General features: G+C 40.1%; 1 protein-coding gene across 4 annotated transcripts; it reads right to left on the reverse strand.

Moving 5' to 3' along the window:
- Nucleotides 1-1,400: 1,400 nt before the first annotated feature.
- On the reverse strand, nt 1,401-21,571 carry tgfbi (transforming growth factor, beta-induced). 4 transcript variants are annotated; one of them, XM_010864289.4, is made up of 18 exons: nt 21,390-21,571; nt 21,010-21,108; nt 13,541-13,605; nt 13,253-13,410; nt 12,090-12,254; nt 11,667-11,813; nt 11,236-11,377; nt 10,651-10,863; nt 8,874-9,011; nt 8,201-8,343; nt 6,885-7,021; nt 6,225-6,355; nt 3,502-3,626; nt 3,330-3,341; nt 3,091-3,190; nt 2,941-2,999; nt 2,184-2,211; nt 1,401-2,090 (listed from the first exon to the last, which is right to left on the reverse strand). In XM_010864289.4, the coding sequence occupies exons 1-18, from the start codon at nt 21,500-21,502 to the stop codon at nt 2,029-2,031; spliced, it is 2,037 nt and encodes a 678-aa protein (XP_010862591.1). In that variant the 5' UTR covers nt 21,503-21,571; the 3' UTR covers nt 1,401-2,028. The 4 variants fall into 4 exon arrangements, with proteins under 4 accessions (XP_010862591.1, XP_010862590.1, XP_019901686.1 ...); XM_010864288.4 differs by having other exon boundaries at nt 3,091-3,193; nt 21,390-21,570; XM_020046127.2 differs by lacking the exon at nt 3,330-3,341.
- Nucleotides 21,572-23,198: the final 1,627 nt, after the last annotated feature.

Here is a 23,198-nt window from a genome sequence, read left to right on the forward strand (position 1 = left end):
CAAAGCTCTCAGACTAAGCTTGGTATGCTACCTTTATTACAGCTCCTAGTAAGGTTAACAGCTATCCCCGTGTCCTGGCTTGGTGTCTTTAGGACGTGTTAAAGCCACAGGAAGAAGAGCAGGAGATGAATATATCAGTTAAAACTTTATAAAAGAAAACAGGGTCGGTGAAAGTACAAGGTGTCAGTATTACCAGGGTGCTATAGGCCAACTTCTTAATGTTCAAGCAGGGGACAGTTAAAGTGAAAAATGAATGAAAGACTGGTTTGAATTCTAACAATGGTTACATTGATATTTCATTTCAAATGGATTGCCAAACTACCATGCCTTTGGGCACAATATAATATTGGCTAAAACCATATAATAAGCTAAATGACAACCAGAAAAAGCATTAAGTCAAATATGTTTGATTACTAAAATATTAGTGACGATTTTACAACAGGATTAATACTTGTGACATTATTACCTTGAGCATTATGTCTATAATCAGAACTCTAAGAGTAAAGTTCCAGAATCCACTGGGAATTCCAGTACTCTAATAAGTGCAGTGACCTTTGTCTGGTCCGTAATCTCTCAATATTTAGACTTGTTAAATTGTGTCTTGGCATCAAGACCAGGCTGCCACCATCCGTTCCTGACCAGAGCTTTTAGCCAGTGGTCGCTTTGCCCCCTGTAGCTAAAACAGTTTGTCAGTGTCTGAAAAAGAGTCTAAAACACTTTTGGAATGTTTCATTCACTTTTACGGATCATTTGTCCGGAGGCCCGCCAACTAGATGCTGGCTACTGCACGCATAGATCTGCCTCAAATACACATACACACACAGCTCTCTTCCCAGGAACCAGGACAGTGGGACTCACAGTCAATGTCTAAGTTCTAAATATTTCCACAGAACAATTCCTCCTTTTATCTCAGCAGAGAAGTTCATGAACTAACTTCAAAGATGTTTTAAAATGTAACATCAATATTCAAGGTAAGCAAGTTGTGAAATGAAGGTATTGGTCTTGGATACAATTATTATTGATGTCATATGGATGAGATTAACTCTAAAATCTGTCAAATTCAGTCTTTAGTCCTTGCCCTTTGTGTTTACTTTGAACTCCTGATGGATCTGAGATGGTGGTTTTCAACAGCAGTTAAGTCTTATTAAAACAGAAGGAAGGCATTGTGCTCAGACCTGGGTTCATTTCCATTCCAAATGACAACCTATTCCCTGCGTATTAAACTACTTTAGACTGGAGCCCCATCGGATCATAGTCAAAGGTAATGCACTGTGAGGGAGATAGGGTACCATTTGGGACACAGGCAATATGATGTAATATACGCAAGTGCTGTGCCAACATAATGAAACACTTTAGTGCCTTTATGGATAGAACTTTGATAAATCCAAACATTAACTCGATGGCTACAAAATGAACATTTTATTTTTTAAATGTGCAGACATTGCTCTTTGAGTTCCACACCAAATATATTGGTACAGTATGGTACAAATGGGCTGTATGTGACTTGAATATAGGTGCATTATGAAAAATAATAAGACCTCAGAGGCCAAAACATTGGCCTCCATTTGTGTGTGCCTGAATAGCTTTTTAGTTCCAGCCTAAATCATGCAAACATGCTTCATGTATCATATCGAAACAAATGACAGTATACATTTCTTCAAAATAATCTGCCCTGTATTGTATATTTTAAACAGAAGTCATGAATGAACATTCAAGTTACTTAGATTTATCTAGTCAAAGCTAGTTGTTGTTCTTTGGTTTACAATTTACACATACAAGAAAAAGTAATTTCATCCAAAAGTTTTGTCTTTAGTGTATGAAAGCTATAGAAGAACTTCAATTCAAAGATATCCTATTTACTTTATCTAGTGTTGGCTTATTATTTACTGTGACAATATTTGACAAAATTAGATTGGACATCCTTTGAGAATTCCAGAGAAGAAAATATTCTACAAACAAAAGGAATAACCCTTGTATCATTGTCGATGCACCACAAAAAATGTGGTTTTTTTCTCCACTTTCATTGTTTTACTGCATGCGAGTCATTGTCCGGCTGGAGTGACTATTCCTGATCTTTTGGAAGAGATCATCTGAAATAAACACAAAAATGAAAACAACATTGTAACCAAAATCATCAACCTTGACAACATGTTATATACCATGTAAGAAAACTAAATATTTACCATTTCTGACACCAATTCTTGAGTCTGTCTGCAAAGAAAGGAATACAACAGAAAATAATCAGAAAAAGAAAATGTAATTAATATTTACTTTTTTGTGTGTTAGACTATTCTCCTCATCAGGTTAGGCTCCAGGCATTAACAACATAATCGTCCGCATAGGTCCCCTGACCGCTAGGTGACCTCTGACTGCTAGGGAGCCCCCGCGACCAATACAAGAGAGTGGGCCCAAAATCTAATTTTGTTTAGGGACCCCAAATGGCTAGAGCGGGCACTGCTCTTCATACCTTTAGTATTACCCAGACAAGGTTTTGGGTCAATTCCTTTCCTGAGATGATTTGGCCAGATTGCTTGTGTAAACCATACTAGAAGTAGTACTGCCACATGCCACAAAATATCTCCACAAAAAACTCTACCACCATCTGAGGTGTTTTTTGGGCAGAAGCTGGGGAATGGAATTTTGATGTTAAATCACTAAAAGTATGTTGAAAATGAGGGCTAACATGGATTTTTTTTAAAGATTATGATCAATCACACAGCTGCAGACTGACACGGAGAGTAATGTAATAACATTTACAAATAAGTAACTATGATCTCATCCAGAGCCACGTACAGTGGTGGATGAATCATTGTGAGAGCACCTTTGCCCCCTGAACCCCTACCCCAGCGTTACAATTAGTGTGCTATCAACTGAGCTACACAGGAGCATCAAAGAAAGACAGCCAAAGAAATATAAAGTAAGCTCTTATAAATGCCTTACTCTGATGGCCGAGTCGGTTCTGATGGGGGAGTCAGCCTGTTCTCTGTCAACCTTGGGAGCTGGAAGAGATTGAGTTGCAATGACAATTGCTGTATGAAATAATGTTATTATTTATTCAGTATTTGCGAATATTAATGTCATTGGCCTTACGCAGTGGCTTTATGATGGCTCCCACAGCGTGAACAACCCCATTGGTGGCCATCAGATCTGCTTCAACTACAGGAACCTTGTTGACGTAAACAGTCTGGTTCTTCTGAAAGACAAACATCATCCGTTTATACGGTGGGGCATCTTTTCTATGCTTACAATGAAGTCACATCGAAAAGAATTTTCTGAAGAATTGTGTACAAGTAATGTAACGAATATAAGAATGCACAACAAAATAGTACCTCTGTCCTCCACTGAAAACCAAATCATCAATAAAAAGAAAAACGTACATGTTAGTACTGATACTTAACATGTTAGTAGTGTCAATAGCAAACATTTTGGTTATCGGATCAAATTGTTTATAGGATAGGGTCAAATAGTCATAGGGTAAACTGTTCTAGATAGTGGTCCTACCATGTTGAGCTCCAGTTTGTCTCCGTGTAGGGGCTTCAGTCTTGTATGGGAGCCCACTCCTCCACTGACTAATATCTCCTTACCCATATGGTACTTCAGCACACTGGCCAACTCTTGGGGATTTCCTAGACCATAAAATAAAAAAGCAATGAATTATATTTCATCTCTACTGCCTTGGTGTTAACAAACAAAGCAATTGCAAAAAATTACTAGGTTGCAATGTGGATTCATTAATATAGTTTTTTGTGAAAAGGAATCGTCGTTCACGTTGCAAGGGTTAATGTACTTGGATATGAAAAGTCTACACCCCTGTTAAAATGCCAGGTTCTTGTGATGTAAAAGAATGAAACAAAGATAAATCAGAACTTTTTCCACCTTTAATGTGACCTAGAACTTGAACAATTCATTTGAAAAACAAACTGAAATCTTTGATGGGAAAAGTGTAATAAAAAATCTCACAATAACCAGGTTGCATAAGTGCACACCCTTAAACTAATACTTTGTTGAAGCACCTTTTGATTTTATTACAGCACTCAGTCTTTTTGGGTAGGAGTCTATTTGCTTGGCAAATCTCGAAGTGGCAATATTTGCCCACTCTTCTTTGCAAAAGCACTCCAAATTGATCAGATTGCGAGGATAGCTCCTGTGCACAGCCCTCTTCAGATCACCAACAGATGTTCAATTGGATTCAGGTCTGGGCTCTGGCTGGGCCATTCCAAAATGTTAATCTTCTTCAAGTGAAGCCATGATTTTGTGGATTTGGATGTGTGCTTTGGGTCGTTGTCATGCTGAAAGGTGAACTTCCTATTTATCTTCATCTTTCTAACGGATGCCTGAAGTTTTTTTGCCAAAATTGCCTCGTATTTGGAACGGTTCATAATTCCCTCCACCTTGACTAAGGCCCCGGTTTCAGCTCAAGAAAAACAGCCCCAAAGCATGATGCTGCCACCACCATGCTTCACAGTGGGAATTATGTTCTTTGGGTAATGCGCAGTGTTGTTTTTGTGCCAAACATACTTTTTGGAATTATGGCCAAAAAGTTCAACCTTTCATCAGACCATATCACATTTTCCCACGTGCTTTTGGGGGCCTTAATGTTTGTTTTTGCAAACTTCAGCCGGGCTTGGATGTTTTTCTTTTGTAAGAAAATGCATTACAAAGATGTCCAGTTCTTTTTAATGTCTCTGTTGTGCCATATTTTCTCCATCTGATGATAACTTTCTTCACTGTGTTCCATGGTATAGCTAATGCTTTTGATAATTTTTTTTACCCTTCTACTGACTGATCTTTCAACAAAGAGATCCCTCTGATGCGTTGGAAGCTCTCTGCGGACCATGGCTTTTGCTCTGAGATGCAATTAAGATGTCAGGTAAATCTTACTAGAACAGCTGAACTTTATTTGTGATTAATGAGAGTCACTTTAACTGATGGCAGGCGTGTAAAGGCTTATATTTAACAGTTTGAATGTGATTGGTTAATTCTGAACACAGCCACATCCCCAGATATAAGAGGGTGTGCACACTTATGCAACCAGGTTATTGTAAGGTTTATGTTTTACATTTTTCACCCTCAAAGATTTCAGTTTGTTTTTTAATTGAATTGTTCACATTATAGGTCACATTAAAAGTGGAAAAAGTTCTGACATGATTTATCTTTTGTCTCATTCTTTAACATCACAAAAACCTGGCATTTTCACAGGGGTGTGTATACTTTTTATATCCACTGTAGCTTAAGCATGACCAATACATTCCTTTTGCTTCAGCCAAGTAATTGAACATCCATTCTCCATTCAAATGGATGTTATTTGTATACAAACCATCACATCTGAACACTTGTTGTTACCAGTAGGCTAGGCAGTGATGTTTATTCGTTGGTAATTTGTATGTATATCTAAGCACACAGCTGTGAAAGTAGTTGTGGCTGCAGTGTACTGTAGTTAGATCATACTGTGACTGTAGAACTGTCTCCAGTTAACCACAGCTGTTTGGCATTCAAATGGCTCACAGCATCCAGGAATTCCTGCATGTCATCATTTCCTGGGTGTAGATAGGTTATTCAGTTTATTCAGAAAGTTCCATATGTCTGCCGAACATACTCTCATAGCAGGCCAAATCAGATAGTTGACTTTACACAGTAGGTGCCATTGATTTTCTTCACTGGAAAAGTACAGCGTTGTGCAAACAACTTTTATTCCCTAGTAGTGTAAAACCTAGTTAAAATTTTGTTTTTAAGACTGGATACCAGATACAAAACATAGGCATTTACTGATCTGTCATTTCCTGTTTTACTTCCTTAGGTAATGCGGTTAATAGTATTGGGATTACTGTTGTGGAAACAAGCGAATTTAAATATACATATAGGGTGTGTATATATATATATATATATATATATACATACATACATACACACCCTTCCATGCAAAAGTAAACTCTATAGCTTTTTACGCATTGTTTCTGCCCAATCCTAATTCATAAACGGCAAACCAGATTGACTAAACGGCACCACTTGAGCCATTAGAGATTCTCTCCATTTAATCTGTCCACAATAATCTGTCTTTGTGAGATTAGACATCGGCATTATGTTTTCTGAGAGGTTTCTGTTAGTAGATGTCTTTCATTTTGAAGGAGGCAGAGATGACATTTAAGATTATTTTTTTTTAACAATTCTGAATAGGCCAGAGCGTGAGCTGCCACTCAGCATTCCCTCCAGGTGTCCTTCCTTACCCATGAGTCTATTGAGGTCAGCTTTGGGTAAGGCACTGAAGGCATCATTGGTGGGGGCGAAAACGGTGTGAGGGCCTGCCTGGTTCATTAGCTCTGTCATTCCGGCCGTCTGGATGGCACCAACCAGGAGACTGAGAGAAAAAAATGGGAACACACACTCAGGAACAGCATACTCAGAAGAATAAAGACGACTTATTTGCAACTGACCGAAGTCCAACACACACAGTTTCAAAGGACAAGAAAGAGAACAGTGTTTGACCGCAGTAGGCACGTTTTAACCACGTCAATGACTTGGCGGTTTCTGATGCGCCAAACCTACTAGACATGGACACATCACTGACAGTGAAAACATACCAAGGAAAGAGAAAATGACCCACTGTCTGTGCGTGGGAGGATGCCGAGCTGCATATTGCCTTTCAGTTCTGGTAAAACCATTAAATACATGGGGGCTTGTGTGTTCTAGCTACAGAAGAAGAACCCACAAAAACTGCTGCACGTAGGCAGAAGCAATTACAGTAGAATTTGTTTAATACCAACCTGTTTCCACTGAAATCGAATCAAATTGCCTCAAGTACTGTTTTCACAGTACAGAATGTGGTAGGCTGAAAACGTAGGTTATAATATGGACAAAGTCCCAAGAGAATGGTAACTCAATCTCACCTGAATCGGTCATCCGCCTTCAAGACATCCATGATAGTTCCCATGGGAGGTGTAAGGACCTTATCCACGGTGAACATGCTGGCGAAACGACCAGTCTTGTCATGGGCAGCAATACAGGAGTTCTCAATACACAGGCTCTATTATGAAAACAGGCAAATACAAAAAGACAAAGGTTATAGGAGTGTTTGCTGCATCCATCACCTTGGCACCCTAATCCCTATTGGCCCTGGTCAAAATCAAGTGGACTACATAGGGAGTAGAGGGATGTGCCCTGTCTGTCTGCCTAGCAGTCTGGCACATTGTTTCCTATCTTTTTATCATTCACTCTAAACGGACGGCTTACAAGTGGTATCTCGCTCAGGAAAAAGCTTCTTGTGGTCGTCTGGAAATTCCTTAACAAAGCAGAAATACGGAGAGCTGTCGAAGAACCTTAATCTGCCACCCAGGAGAGAACTGAGCTGTGAATAGAAGAGTTGAGTCCAGGCAAGAAATATGCTCAACTCTCCAGTAAGAGACAGATGTGTCACTTTGATCAAAGCCTGTTTCAGAGGGTAACATTTCACTGTTCAGGCCTGTCTCTTTTACTCATTTAGTCAATGATGATCAGCTAAACACTGTTTATATGAAAACAGAACAATGGTGCTTGGTATATTGGAGTCTTGTGTACCTCAGTTGGTATAACACAGGGCTTTCAAGGCCAGGGTTGTGGGTTTGATCCCCACATGGGGTTAGTAGAAAAATAATACAAATGTATGGATTCACAGGTGCCAGACTGGCTCAGTGTTAAGTCACCACCTGGCAGTTAACTTCCTCATCGAGAGGCCAGGGTTTGATTCCTGCTTGTGGATAGCCCAGGGGTCCCATTGAAGGCTGTGGGAGTTTGTACTCTAATCACACACTAGTGACTTCTTGTGGCATGGGCACCTGCGAGTTTGATCAAGGTAGAAGACTGGAGCCTCAGGGATATACAACTTTGTAGAGCGAACAGCATGATAAGAACCAGAAATGTTCTTATCTCAACATCGACGGTCCGAAAGTCTGTTGAGAGTTGTGGCGATGAGGAAAGTCTTTAATCACGAATTGAATGTAACAAAATTGAAGAGAAAAATAGGGTAGAAGTAAACAAAAAAAAGTATGCATTCAGTACTGTCAAATAAAATAATCTGCCACATAACTTAAATAAATAACAAATATTTGGAATAACCGATATAAGGACGGAGTCCTTGAGTATCTTCGTTTTATCAAGGTGAAGTTTGCTCAGATAGAGACATCGTTTATAAGGGTCCTCTCAGAAGGCTTTGGTGTGTTCTACTCACATTGCGGTAGACAAACACTCGGAGCTTCATGCCTCCCAGCGTTTCTAGCTCTTGACCGTGATACAGGGACTTGGAAGAAAGCTGCTCCTTCAGGATGTGGTTCCTCAACAGTCTCTTCAGCTGATCCGTCATCCTCACACCATCTGTTAAACAACACAGAAAACTTGATGCAAATTCATGAAATAAAACTGAATAGGAATCATTGCTCAAGTCACTCCTGTGACAGTGAGAAAGAAAGGGTCAGAGTCAGACGGTATAGGTCAATCATGATGACCCCAAACAAATATTTCCACCTGAATGGTTTACTTCTCAGTGCCATACAGAATAACAGGACTACGATCACCACACAGTCACCTCCAAACAATAAACAAAAAATCAGTGGAGTTATCTGAGATACACATCTCATCATCTTATATGTTCACCATCCTTTTGTATATAATTAAATCTCCATTTTCTATTAATTTTATATATTCTGTCTTAAACAGTTGTCTACCATTAGCAACACCATCACACAATGTCAAATTTGGAGTAAGTGTAAATGTACTTGGTGATAATGAGAGAAAAAGTAAGAACTGGAGATGCATGGAGAGGGGGATGAAGAGAACAAATGTGAGAAAGTGAGACTGACAGAGTTGGAGTGTGAGAGAGAGAGTCTGTGGTCGATCGAGGTTACCTTTGAATGCTTCATTCTGAGGGGCCAGTAGAGTCAAAGGCTCGGAGCCAATGAGATGGGCTTTAAGACCGGCATCTACAAACATCTTGGTTGCTGTGGTAACAACGGATCCCTGGGCCAGCTCCAACAGGGTCTTAGCTTGAAAAGGAATCAAATATATGTAATTCTTCCTAATGTACAGATGTCTTCTGAGATGTGACCTTGGTGTCTTACCTCAACTAAAACCATTTGAATTTATATTTAGTGATTTCAGACATGCACATTATTCACACACATAATAATGTGCACACACACGCATATTACGCACATTCAGACATTCAAAATTACAGTCGCACCCTCAAAGACATGAATCCCCATGACTAATAATCTCAAGGCATGTCCAACTGTTTAAATTACAGACTTCTATTTGGACTTGATATAACATTTTCTACTTAATGGATCTGGTTTGGATTTGGTTGAAATCCCTGAGGCTGAGATGAGGAGCTTTTTAATGGTATGATGATGTCATTAACAAGGCAGAGGTCTGGGAATTTGAATACATCATACTTGATGTTCAAATACAGTGTTTCCCTACAATTTTCTTAAGCAGCTGTTCCCATAAACCTCCAGTCTGACACTAGTTAGAAGCTGCCTTCAAACTGCACACAGTTCAGTTACTATGGTCAAGTAAAATAAGATCACTTATCAATAACAAGTGTGTCTTAGCAGAAGTATATAATAATAATAATACATTTCTAGAGTGTATATACAAAACCAAAATGACATCATAGACCATGGTGCTCAAAAGTAGGGGTTACATTACAGGATCCAGAGGACCCCAACAGAGATCATTGTGTCACGATTAATCATTTCAAGCAGAGGGTAGGTGGTCAACTTTGGAATTAAAAGTTTGTTTGTCTTGCTGATCTGTTTTTTCTTCGCATTATATTCTAGGGCTAGAAACCATCTTTGTTGCAATATTTCCATACTACATTCAATGCCTTGTTAGCTCAATGTCAGCTGATCATCAATACGTCCAATTATATTGAGTGTATATGTTGATCAGAGTTTTTTTTACAGTGTAGACATTGTTAATGTTGAAAATGACACTTTTTCCAATCTTCCTCAGTCCAGTGTCTTTTATTGTCCAGTCTGGAATTTGGCCACTCTGACTAGAAGGCCAGCATTCCAGAGTTACCTCTTCACTGTTGACGTTGAGACTGTTGTTTTGCGGGTAATAATTAATGAAGCTGCCAGCTGAGGACCTGTGAGGCATCTGTTTCTCAAACGAGACACTCTCATGTATTTGTTCTCTTGCTCAGTTGTGGATCGGAGTTTCCCACTCCTCTTTCAATTCTGGTTAGAGCCAGTTTTCCCTGTTCTGTGAAGGGAATACTACAAAACATTGTATGAGATCTTCAGTTTCTTGGCAATTTATTGCATGAAATAACCTTCATTTCTCAGAACAAGAATAGACTGATGAGTTTCAGAAGATCATTTTTTGTTTCTGGCCATTTTTGAGCCTGTAATCAAAACCCACAAACACTGATGCTGCATATACTGAACTAGTCTAAAGAAGGCCAGTTTTATTGCTTATTTAATAAGCAGAACAGTTTTCAGCAGTGTTAACATAGTTTCAAAAGGGTTTTCTAATGATCAATTAGCCTTTCAAAATGATTAAACTGATTAGCAAACACAACGTGCCATTGTAACACAGACGTGACACAGGAGTTCTTGCTGGGTTTATTGTCACCGGGCCAACAATGCAAAATAAATAAACAAGGAAATCGTGGAATACCTGAGTCTGGAATGAGGAGCTCGTTGATGAAGTGGACAACTCCGTTGGTTCCCAGCTGGTCTCTCTTCTCTATGATGGCCTTCCCGTTGAGGGTCATTTCAGAACCATCGCAGCCCACTTCCAGAACAGTGCCCTGCAGTGTCTCCATGGGGGTACCAGAAACAATGGACTCAGAACAGTGCATGTTCTTCAGGATGTGATAGTTCAACAGGTCTGTGTGATGGAAACAACGGAGAGACGTGGGTTACAGTGATACAAGGGGAGACGAGCCTCAATGTCAATCACAGACAGTGGTTAGTTCTATTCAGATTAGGCCAACATAATATTAAGTCGTTGATATTATTAATTTCACTATCCACGTTGTATGATGTGAATACCTTATGGAAGAAGAAAAAGGAGAACAACAAGAAAATTAAGAAGAGCAGGTTTGAATTGAATGATGCAGCTTTCAGAACATTTCCTTTTCTAGACCACACATCAAGTATCCCCTAGAAACAGGGATTCACTGTGCTCTTTTGTCTGTCTCCTCCAATAGCTATCTCCTAATTGCATTTCCAAATGTCCTTAAAGAAAGATGACATTCACCTTTCAGAGCCACTGGGTCTCCCAGGATTCGATTGAGCATCTCAGGGGGGATCTTCTCAAAGGCTTCGTTGGTTGGAGCAAACACGGTGTAATGGCCGTCACTCTCCAGCATGCTAGTCAGACCTGCAGCAGCGACGGCAGTCTACAAACACAGATTCAAACTGCGATTGAACGCTGACTCAACACTGACTCGAACAGCAAACGCAGCCCTGATTCAAAAAGGGTGATTCATATTGGCTGATTCAAAATGTGCATGCAATGCAAAAGAAAGCACTTAAAAGATCAGCTAAGGTAACTTGCCCAATTGCCAGCACAGCATTGCATAGCACATGTTCAATACATTAAACGGTCAGAGAGTTATATTTGACTGTTGCATGAATGAATGAACGGATGAAGTAAACAACGACGCCATTGATCCCCGACGTACTCACACGAAGAGTATCCAGATTTTCGTCTGTGTCGATGAAAGAGTGCACGTCATTGGTAATGGCGGTGATGACTCTGTCCACTACATGCACAATCCCGTTAGTAGCGTGCTGGTCCGTCTTCACCAGGCGAGCACAGTTCACCGTTACAATCTGCAATGGCGAGAGAACATTTTAAATTGTAGTTTGTTTCAGGATTTTGCTGAGTCTCGACACCTTGCTTGATGGGCTCCCTCACGAAAAATGCAACCACAACAGAATAAAAAAAACTATCAATAAAGAAACAATAAGGAAACGATAACAATGAAGGTAGTGATGTGTTTGTTTCATGGTCCCTCTGTAAGTCCTTAGAACATCGACTGTTTGCTGGGCAACTCCAACGGTTGTTAGCTATAAAACACAAGCTGGTCTTGGACAAGTGCTACTCACCCCGTTGGGGTAGTGGTGGATGTGAACGTTGAAGTCTTGGTACATGGAGGGGAAGGATGATCCATGCTTCAGCTCCTCAGAGGTCAAACGGCGGTTCACCATGTGGTAATGGAGTGCATTGAGCAGCTCGATGTTCACATTGCTCACCAGGGCGTCCAAGATTTCCTAATTAACCAGAGAGAGAGAAAGCCATACATATACCATGACACTTGGGATTGTCAAATGCTTACAAATCCATGAGCTTTAAAACATGAAGACAAATTTACTCCAGTTCCATGGTTCACTCAATGCCAACCTGGGTTCGAAAAGTAGCTGTTTGATTTCACTTCAGCCTAGTGCAGCTCGGTTGTTTCAAAGTAGAACTGTAAGGCAACCAGCAGCTAGGGGATTATTAATTTCCTCAACAGCTGGGAATATCGCCAAACCAACAACCAGTCTCAAAATAAATTGTAGGTTCACTCAACTTGGTGGTGCTTTTGGAAATTCGAGAATGTATTCTGTCTTATTGCATATGTAGTTATTACCAACTACTGTATTTTTTACTGATATAGAGACATGGTTGTTGTATTTGTTGGTCTTTGTGTTCCCCAGCCTTCACTATGGGGATGTTTATCATTCAAATTAGACTATTTTTACCAATTCATTGCATAGAGTGTCCTAAGAAAATTGGTTATTACATTTGAACAAAGGATTGGTAACTACTTGTTATGCCACGGATAGGCCCGGAATTAGGTTAAACTGCTTTTACTTTCCTTTCGCCACAGAAGTGAAATAAACTGCAAAAAAAGCTCAGACTTCAATGCCTTATACCATTAATGATTTGCTTGAGGAGAAATGTGTCTATAATAATTTACATTCAGTATTGTGTGTGAACATGTTTATTGTGAATATGCTTTAATTGTAAAAAAAATAAAAATAAAGAAAATAAACTGTTCTAAATGGCTTGCCAGTTTCAATCTAGAGTAAGGATATCCCAAAGATGTGAACTTTAAATAACCTACATTCAGAGTGACTGCCGGGGTAGAACATTTTGAGAATTGCAGCAGAATGTGTTAGTGCAACCCACTTCAACACATGAGCTTAAACTCTTGTCTGTCTTAATCCTATAAACTCTCATAAACAATGCTGAGTTGGTTGTCAGATTTTTTTCCCCAGGGACTCACGGTAGGTAGGGCAGCCCAGGCCTCATTGCTGGGAGCGAAGAAGGTGAAGCTTCCGGGCCCCTCAATCTCCTCCCTCAGCTGAGCTCTCTCTGAGTACATCTTAGTGGTGGTGGCTCCAACCACACCCAGGGTGTTGTAAATGTTCACCAATGGCAAGGCTGATACATGTTAAACATGCTTAGGTTATCTTCATGGAGGTGACTTATTCTGTAATGTTCATGGGAGTCTACAGGCTCCTTAATTCTGCCAGACACTGCATGCTGATTAATAAAAAAACAGTGTTCTTACCGGCAGGACATCCCTTCTCTCCTGGCAGCTTCTCATATCCGGGGCAACACTCATAACTGATCACCCTGTTGACCATAAAGAACAGACGTTAATGACTGTACACAATCAAAGATGAAAACAGGCGGTTTCTTTCCTTTTCCCTCGTCTTATCAAAAACTCTAGCCTGGTCCCAGATCTTGCTTGTGTTCCTGTGGTGTAACAGCCATCTTGTGCCGTGCCGACTGTTACATATCTACAGTATGTTTATTGTATTATGGTTGTTTGTTCTGTTTCTAGGTTTGTTGATTGATTTCATCTGTGTGAAATTAAGAAAAGAATAAATCCAAAGGACCTGAAAAGAAAACTCTCAGAGGACCTGTCATCCTTTCATTTGCTTCTCTCTACCTTCTCTTCCTCTGTTTCTGCTGCTAAAGCCAATTTCATATCACTCTAAATTTGAAGCATTTGCTCCTCACCTCAGGAAACTCTATGCCACCTTTTTCTCTCCTAAATCCCCCCTCCTCCACCTTCTTCTTCCCTATCGATAGACGACCTTGGCAACCATTTTTAAATTAAGGTTGACAAGATTTGCTCCTCTTTCACTCAACCTGTTCAGGCATCTGGCACCACTGTCAGTGAACTACCTTATTCCCTGACCTCTTCAGACAAAGTCCTGCATCTAGTGATGTCTGGGCATTCGACAACCTGTCTTCTTGAACCCATCCCTTGCTCCCTTCTCCAGACCATCTCTGTAGACCTCTTACTTCCCTCATCATCTTCTCCCTATCCACTGGCTGTGTTCCCTCTGACATCAAGTCACTTTGTGTCACCCCATTCCTCAAGAAACCAACTCTTAATCCCTCTGATGTCCAAAACTACCGACTGGTATTCCTTCTTCCTTTTCTTTCTAAAATGCTTGAGCGTGCTGTTTTTAACCAATTCTCTTCTTATCTGTCCCAGAACTATCTTCTGGACCCTAACTAATCAGGTTTCAAGACAGGTCATGAGACCGAGACCACTCTTCTTTGTGTTTCCACTGCCTTTGACACTGTAAACCACCAGATCCTCCTCTCTACACTCTCAGTGCTGGGGGTTGCAGGTTCTGCCCATTCTTGGTTTGCATCCTACCTGGCAGGTTGCTCCTACCAGGTTGCATGGAGCAGGTCTGTATCTTCAACACGCGCGCTCACTACTGGTGTACCCCAGGGATCAGTCCTTTGCCCACTCCTCTTTTCTCGATACACAAGGTCACTTGGCACTGCCATATCCACACAGGCTGTCCTATCATTGCTATGCCGATGACACTCTACTATTCTTCTCATTCCCCCCTTCTGATTCCCAGGTTGCAACATGAATATCTGCATGCCTGGACAACATCTCAGCTTGGATGTCTGCCCACAACCCCAAGCTTAACCTTGATAAGACGGAGTAGGCTCTTCTTCCCGGGGGAACGCCTGCCCGCTCCAAGATCTTTCCATCATGGTTGAACACTCCACAGTGGTCCCCTCACAGAGCACAAAGAACCTTGGCATGACACTCAACAAGACCCTGTTATTCTCTGCAAACATCAATGCAGTGATTTGCTCCAATATATTCATGCTGTACAACATCCGCAAAATACATCCCTACCTTACATATAAAGATGTCACTTGACATCTCCTGTCTGGACGATTGCAATGCACTGTTGGCTGGGCTCCCAGCTTGTGTCATCAAGCCCCTTCAACTTATCCAGAACACTGCAGCCTGTCTTGTGTTCAACTTTCCCAGTGTCACCCCTCTCCTCCGCAAGCTCCATTGGCTTTCGGTAGAAGCTTGCATCCATTACAGGACCATGGTGTTTGACTATGGCGCAGCAAAGGGAAATGCACCTCCCTAACTGCAGGCTATGCTTGAACCCTACAACCATACCCGTGAACTCCGATCTGCCACTTGGTGGAACAAACCTCTCCTTGAAGCCAGGACAGCAGAGTCCCTGCCAATCTTCTGAAAAGGCAGAAAACCTGCCTTTTTGATGAATATCTTAATTAACTTCTGTATCCCCCCCAACTAATGGCTTCCATGAAGCTATGCCAACTAATGGCTTTGATGAAGGAAAGTGTACTTTTTATGATTGTCAGATGTTGGTTTTCCAAGACACCTTAAGAGGTGTCTGCTAAATAAAATGTCAAATGTGTCTCGTTTACCCACCGTTACTGTACCCCTCTATTTAGTTCCCCAGTTTCTTGTGTTGGTTGTTGGGCATAGTTTTATTGTGACGTTGCTGTTCATGTCTTTTGTTTTGGAGCCTGTGATTATTGAGCCTGTTTTATTAGTCCTTGTACCACCACCTCTGAACCCCGTTCCTGCCTTACCTCGCACGTCACATGTGGGGCCAGTCTAGAAACATGGTGTGTATAAGGCCTAAATCTTGCACTCAAAGAGTTCTGCCATTTCTGCCTTTCTTACCTTTTGTGCACATAAGATATTCCCATAATAATTCAAAAGTGGGCTCAGCTATTCCAGGGAGGTAGTAAAACTGAATTTCCTCAGAGAGAAAGAAGAGGAACCAACAGACACAGGGTTGGCCAAAAGAAACCTATACTGAAACACAAGCTCCCGGTAATAAAAACATATTATACCAAAAAGCTACCAATAAGCCACTGGATTAAAATGCGGGGCTCCCAAATGGTGCAGCGGGGTTGGGATCAGCAGGGTTGCCTTGGCTTGTTACGCTTCAGCGACTCCTTGTGGTAAGTCGGGTACACACTCAGACATGAATCCCCATGACAAATAGTCTCAAGGCAGAGGTACAACCGTTTAAATTAGAGACTTCTATTTGGAGTTTACACAGCTTGTATTTAATACTCTGGATTTGGTTTAAATCCCTGAGAATAAGATAAGAGTTTTTGATGATACCATTAAGATGATGATGACATTAAGGAGGCACAGGTCCAAACAGTTTAATCAGTCACCTACCAGCAGTTTGAATACAGGGTTTCCCCCAGGATTTTCTCTTGAAACTGTGAAAACAGTGGCTGGTTCCCGTACATTTCCAGTCTGACAATAGTTAGAAACTTCCTTCAGGCATCACACAGAGATATAAAGGGTATTTATGAGTTTAGCCGACCATGAATAACGTTGTTGGCTGGTGAATGCAAGCAAGTACTTCCTGCTTGAGCCAACAGTGTGATATTTAGCAGAATGGATAGGCTAAATTTTGCTCAGTTGTATGACCATTCTTACATGCAACCAGACAACAAACATCCTGAATAAAGGAGTCTTATTATTGTGTGAACTTCAGCAGTGATAATGAAACAGTGGCACACAATACAGTAAATAATAAACATGGGAAAAATAAGGAACACCCATTGAAAAACAGACAACTGGGTAAAAAATCAATTGAAAGCTATGCTAGAAGGGGTTTCCATCTTGTAGACCCCTGCTGCCAAAAAGAGGACCAACTCTGAGACCTCACATTGACAGAGGTTGATGGAAAACTACCTGAGGAATCAAAGACATTCTTCAGACAGCCACTTGTCATGTCAAACCAAGCCAACCCTGCTGACCCCTACAAGCATAATGAACCATTCTTTAGAAGAACGGAGAAACTTTTTTAAAACCTGGTCAGGCGAGGATCTGAGTAATCAGCTACGCTTAAAGTCAGAGAGTGAGGTTAGGGAGGTTATGGGGTAGCTCGGGAACATGTTTGGGGGACAATCCTTACATTCAGCAATGAGATGTGGGGCGGGGATAAAACACAGTAGCCTGGAAACCAGGCCAGACTGATTATGAAAACAGATGGTAACTCAACTCCTGTTTGTTCTTGTCAAGGATAAACAAAGATGGTAGCCATGGATTTTCTGCCAAAATAAACAGAGTGGTTGCATAATTCAAACACTGTGTACATTGAAACTTCCAAGTGTTGTGGCAAGCTATCCACCAGACAGAAAGGCCGCTGAAGAAAAAGCACAAGAGCCGTTAGACTGTGGATGCCATGTTGGAATCAGCATGACAGCCATCTTTCACTGTGATAATATTAAAGGATAATTGTAATACAATAGTATCCCAAATGCATTATAGACAGCTATTTTGTTTTTATTTCACAATAAAAAAGGGTATGTAGTTACTGTGTAAGTGTTTAAAGTGCTTTACAGCTAATTTTGTAATTTGTCATTGGTTAAACTTGAAAACATGATTTTGTGCAATGGTTGCTGAGCAAAATATATAGCCAATGTATTTACCTTGAGAGTGGGTCTTTGTTTAAGGTAGGCAGGGGTTTTGGGGGGTAGCAAGGGCAACATTAGGGTGTTGTCAGGGTTATTGGTGACCAGGAGACGAGAGTTGACCTCTAACCTCTGGCACCGGCACCACCTTTGCCCCTTGCCCTACATTATACTCTATCATCATGATAGCTTCTTTGCTAGTGAGTCACATAAAGACAAGGATTATTTTGTTCACGACAATGAACGCTGCTAAATAACTCTGTGTTCAAAAACTTCCCTTCATCCGTACAAGGGTTCAAATACCATTTCAAGTAATCTGTATTTTATATTTGGCCTTACCTGGCCTAATGGACCAATAAAATAGTCTGAAAACTGCCAAACCTGCACATCTGGCACACCAGAGAGCCTGAAGAGGAATATAATAAATATTTGAAATGGTATTTTAACATCCTTCCATAGATGTCTGTCTCTGTAAATGTAATTAAATCAAAGCTGAAAAAAACCTGTTGAAAAACATTGTTTACTCAAGCCCAGGTTTGCCCTTTCGACCTCAACTCACACTCTAGTCCCGTCGTACTCAAATAAACACGGCTAGGTCGTTTCTTTGCTATGGAAAAAGTATTTTCTCACTTCCTCTATGAATGATTTGTGTGTGTTTGGAGATGCTAGTTCCTCAACAGTGCCCTCTAAAGCCATAATTTCCTCCAAACATCAAGCGCCCACAGCAAAGTTTCACTTCCTCTTCAGCTTTCATGAGATTTCCAATGAAAGAAACACTGTTGTGAAACGCCAGCAAGCGTCTCCCGTTACCATGTCATCAAGTTTGTGTCAGTGATTCAATATCCTACAGGAAACAGACAGATCATTTCACAATATCTATCAACGGAGATCGAATAACAGGACAAAAAAACAAAGACTTTCTCGTCTTTCTCTCACTCACTTACTCACTCATCCATTCTCTCTCTCTCTCACACACACACACACACACACACACACTCACACACTCACACCCACACACCCACACACCCACACACCCACACACCCACACACCCACACACCCACACACACACACACACACACACACACACACACACACACACACACACACACACACACACACCCACACACCCACACACACACACACACACACACACACACACACACACACACACACACACACACACACACACACACACACACACACACACACACACAGGTCTTCTTAGCACTCCAATTCCCATACACTGCAGGGAAAGGCAGTGTAATGGCCAAAGGTTTTCCAATGGCTTGCCATGCAAAACCAAACCTAAAACTCAATCTCAGAGGAATGTTAGACAAAGCAACCCATACCGCTTCTCTTCCTGCAGGGACATTAACACTGACGTCAATCAAACCAAACTAGTGCTACTGTGGAGGCCTGTCAATCCCTTTACAGCCCAGGGTCTTAGACAAGGCCTGGAGACTGATTTAGTAATCAGAAATTACATTTTACCCTAAACAGTGGTCAAGCCAATTAACACAACTGTGACTGATTAATTACACAGACACACGGTATTCATTATCCACCGAGCAAGCCCAGCTATTCATCTCCCCAGTATGAACATTTAAACTTAGGTAGGGCTATTGTCCAGAGAAGAGATGATGTTCCTACAACAGTGCTGACGTCTCATTGGCTCAGGGATGTGTCATTCCCTTATAGCTAAAATGTAATGTATCACTTCTCAACAGTTTCCATTGTGGGGCAATAAAGTGAACTATTCTGTTAACATTCAGCCATTCAAATGGAATGAGGTTATATATATCTTATATTTCAATATATTAGTATTCGAGATTAACCACATTTTCTTTTACGAGCCATATTGAATGTTCCAGAAGGAGTTTTCCATGCTTCTGTGCCATACACAGACGCAGCCCACACCACAGAAATTAATGCTGTTAATGTTCAGGTTTTACACACTGGACCATTTTAGTCATTAACACATTTACAAGATGTTAAGATGTATTCACATTAGGACTTTTTACTTCCAATACATTTAAGAGTCTAGACTTGTATTGTAGCTGAATAATTTTTTCGTCCCAAAGGACGTACCCCACGCTGTTTCCCTAAGTAGTACATTGACCAAAGTACTAATAGGGTGACTTTTTGGATGCATAAATTGTCTGATTGACACTGGCATCAGACCATACTTGCAAGACCATAACTACTGCAGGAGAAATTATTGTGAGAGTATGAAGAAAAAAGGGGTTTCCCCCTTCAAAAATGGTTACTTCAGCATGCAACTAAACAGTTTACTGACTGAACAGTTTTAACAAGGTTTTGTAAAATATATCCTCAATCCCTGCAGATGATTAAAAGCAGACCTCCTTATGGTTGACGTCAAATGCATTTCAGTTCCAGTCAATTGAAGAAGTGAACCAAACTCCAATTAAAAATTCCAATTGTTCCTCTTGAAAAGCATTGAAAATAACTCTTACTGGAATTTTGAAATGGAATTGACCCCAGCTGTGGACCACACTGTATGTCACTGTAAAAACAGTACTGTTAACCATTAGTCACTTGTGTGTTCTTTCAACTTACACAATCTTCCTTTCTACTTTCTCTGAAGATTTATATGTAATGCAGTAATGCAGACTGGTGTTTTGGATAGGAAAATGCTAAATCAGCATTACTCATGACAACGCTTAACAGTAGGCTCTCTCCATTCTATACCCATATAGTACACTACTTTAGCTATAGCCCCACAGTCCCTGGTCTAAAGTAGTGCAGTATTTAGCAAATAGGGCGCCATGGGAAGCAGATTATTATTGATGGCAGAACTCTTTGTGGATTTGTAGGTTTCCTTCTTTATCACAATCAGACTGGACGAAATGATCTTTATGCCTGAAACTCAAGCCAGCCATGGTCTTAGTTGGGGGTTGTCATTATACAAACAAATTTAAAAGAGGCTTCATGAAATAATCTGAACTGTGACTGAAAACTTATTTGCTTTGAATTGAACATTACCTTTTTACCACTGTGGAATCCTTATAAATCAAAAGCAAGTGTTTGCATATTTAAATGAACAGTAACCTAAAGAAAATGGCTCACTCAGCATAAATGACCAACATGTTTGAGATCATAATCATCAAGGAAAGCTTATCCAAAACTAAACAGAAAATAGGAAAATCAGTGTGTTACAAATATATTGACAGCATACTGTAATCAATGCACTTCCTATCAACCATTCAAATTCCCACCAGTGGTAATTATCTTCAAATAATTATTAGCAGTTTTTTATTTAGACTTACGTTGGTTTGCCACAGATCTTGCGATGGTACCATTGCTTGCAGTTGGTTAAATATTTCTTGTTAGTCCCCTGTATCATTTGCATCGCGCACACGTTGGGTCTGTAAGAAATTGAACATTACAGATCGATCAGAGATAATACTTCATGTTTTATTAGCCACATAACATTATGTAATGTTCACTTATCGATTTATATTCTCACTTGAAACAGCTGTGATGCACAACACAGCATCAGGTCAATATATATTTCAAACGGTGTTAAAGTGATAAAACACACATCTTTCTTTGTATTTATCGGAACAAAAGTCATATTTTTTTCTTCTCAAATTGCGTACGTCGCCGGGAGAACTTTATCATGAATAGCCTAATTTATGAGACTCACCCATGCTGTCTGCCTCTTATCCTGCTATGCTGAAGAACTGATTGATACGACGACTTTGCATCACAAATCGCAATCAAAGTCAGCGCCAAAGAAAGCAAAGTTAAGTGCTTCATTTTGGCCTTTTTCCTTATCCAGCCGGCCTCTGCACTCCAGAGAAGTCGAAGAGAGGTGCGACTATCAATATATAGTGAGGGGACTCCTTGGTTATGGGGAGGGGCATGAAGAGAAACTTAAATACAAAAAAAGTCTAACTAACGCCATCAATCATACTGAAATGAAGCAATGTTATGGAAAAAAAGGTAAAATGCATATTTTTGATAACTGAAATATGTTTATTATACTGGTATCATTTTAAGCCATTAGGTCGGACATTTAGGCACCATGCTATACAGGATATGTTGTGTATTCTTTAATCAAGAGTTCTCCCAGTTCTAGACATATCTGAAGATTAAAATCAGCTCCCTAATTAAGATAATAACAAAGGCCTCACTGGATTAAAACAGACTGTAGTGGCACACCCACAGATGAACACAACATAGATGAATACAATAAAACAGGGTGCACTTAAAAAATACATATATTTTCTACACATTATTTACCCAATCCTTGCAGCTTAAAAGGTGATTTCAAGATATTATATGTTACTTCTGAAAATGTGAAAGCATAATTATCATAATGTGGGGAGCGGGGGAAATCCTGTTTTTGATCCTGGTCAGCTACACATTGCCTAAGGACATTTTACATTTCTGTAACACTCACCAAGTCCACTATTGTATCACCAGGTCATTGATCTGTTTTCTCAGACTGTTTTACTCATAATCAACATAGATCTCAAGACAAATAAATTCAGTCATTGATTTCAGCCAGAACTCAAGACGAGAACATAGACACAAGAAGTTTTTGTCTAAACATCTGTCTCTCACCCACACGAAGAAAATGTCAGGAAGGACCTGTTCATTGTTAGTTGTTTCGTTGTGTTTACTGGTGATACATGGTCCCCCTAGGTTCAATTGAGCAAGGCACTTACCGTGTCAGCACTGTGAGTTTAATTCCCCCAGGACCACCCGTGGAAAACATCTACATGCGTACCCCACAGTAAGTCTTATGTGGTGTGTTAATATGTTTGTATTAGTGTTCTTGAAACCGAACAAACCAAACAGTCGTATTGAGGACAGAATGTCTTTTTAGGACTCAATCTCACCAACAGTGAGAATGTAATGAGTTTAACAGATTTCAACCTGCAGTAACTTATTTTGGCTTCTTCTTCTGATTGCTGCCATGGAAACAAAGACATACACATTTGAAAAGAAATCTGAAACTTGATTGTAATCAAAACACACTAATTAATAGTTTCCAAAAATATCAAGTACATTTGTGATTGAATAACCATTAAAAATGGTTCAACATTGAAAGAAAGTTAAATAATAAATTAGGAAACAAATGACTTGATAAAGAAAATAAGTAACAATACACTACAAGTAAAAGATTTATAGATCCACACCAGCTAGAAGACATATACGAATAGCCTATTACAAACTGAAAACGTATTGCGAGATTAATTAATGTTACAGTTCACATATCTGGCCAAAAACTGAATTTGAATTTGATCTTGATTACGTAGCTACTTAGGCAAAGGGTTTCTGAACCATTGCTTTTTACTTAAATATGATTGGGCTACATCCCTACATTACACACTAAATATTTGTCAGATATTCAGTCATTCCAATTAATGCAATAACATTTGATCTTCCAGAATCTGACTGTTTATCTGAACATAACCCGAAATCTAAGGATGTTTTTGCCTATTCT

Source organism: Esox lucius, chromosome 4, assembly GCF_011004845.1.
Source record: "Esox lucius isolate fEsoLuc1 chromosome 4, fEsoLuc1.pri, whole genome shotgun sequence".
NCBI lineage: Eukaryota > Metazoa > Chordata > Actinopteri > Esociformes > Esocidae > Esox > Esox lucius.

Coding starts and splice junctions, on each gene's coding strand:
- tgfbi (XM_010864288.4), bottom strand. CDS start 21,502: ATGAAGCACTTAACTTTGCTTTCTTTGGCGCTGACTTTGATTGCGATT. Junction 6,356..6,884: donor AAGGCGGATGACCGATTCAG/GTGAGATTGAGT, acceptor TTTTTCTCTCAG/TCTCCTGGTTGGTGCCATCC. Junction 3,627..6,224: donor TGACCTCAATAGACTCATGG/GTAAGGAAGGAC, acceptor TTTATGGTCTAG/GAAATCCCCAAGAGTTGGCC.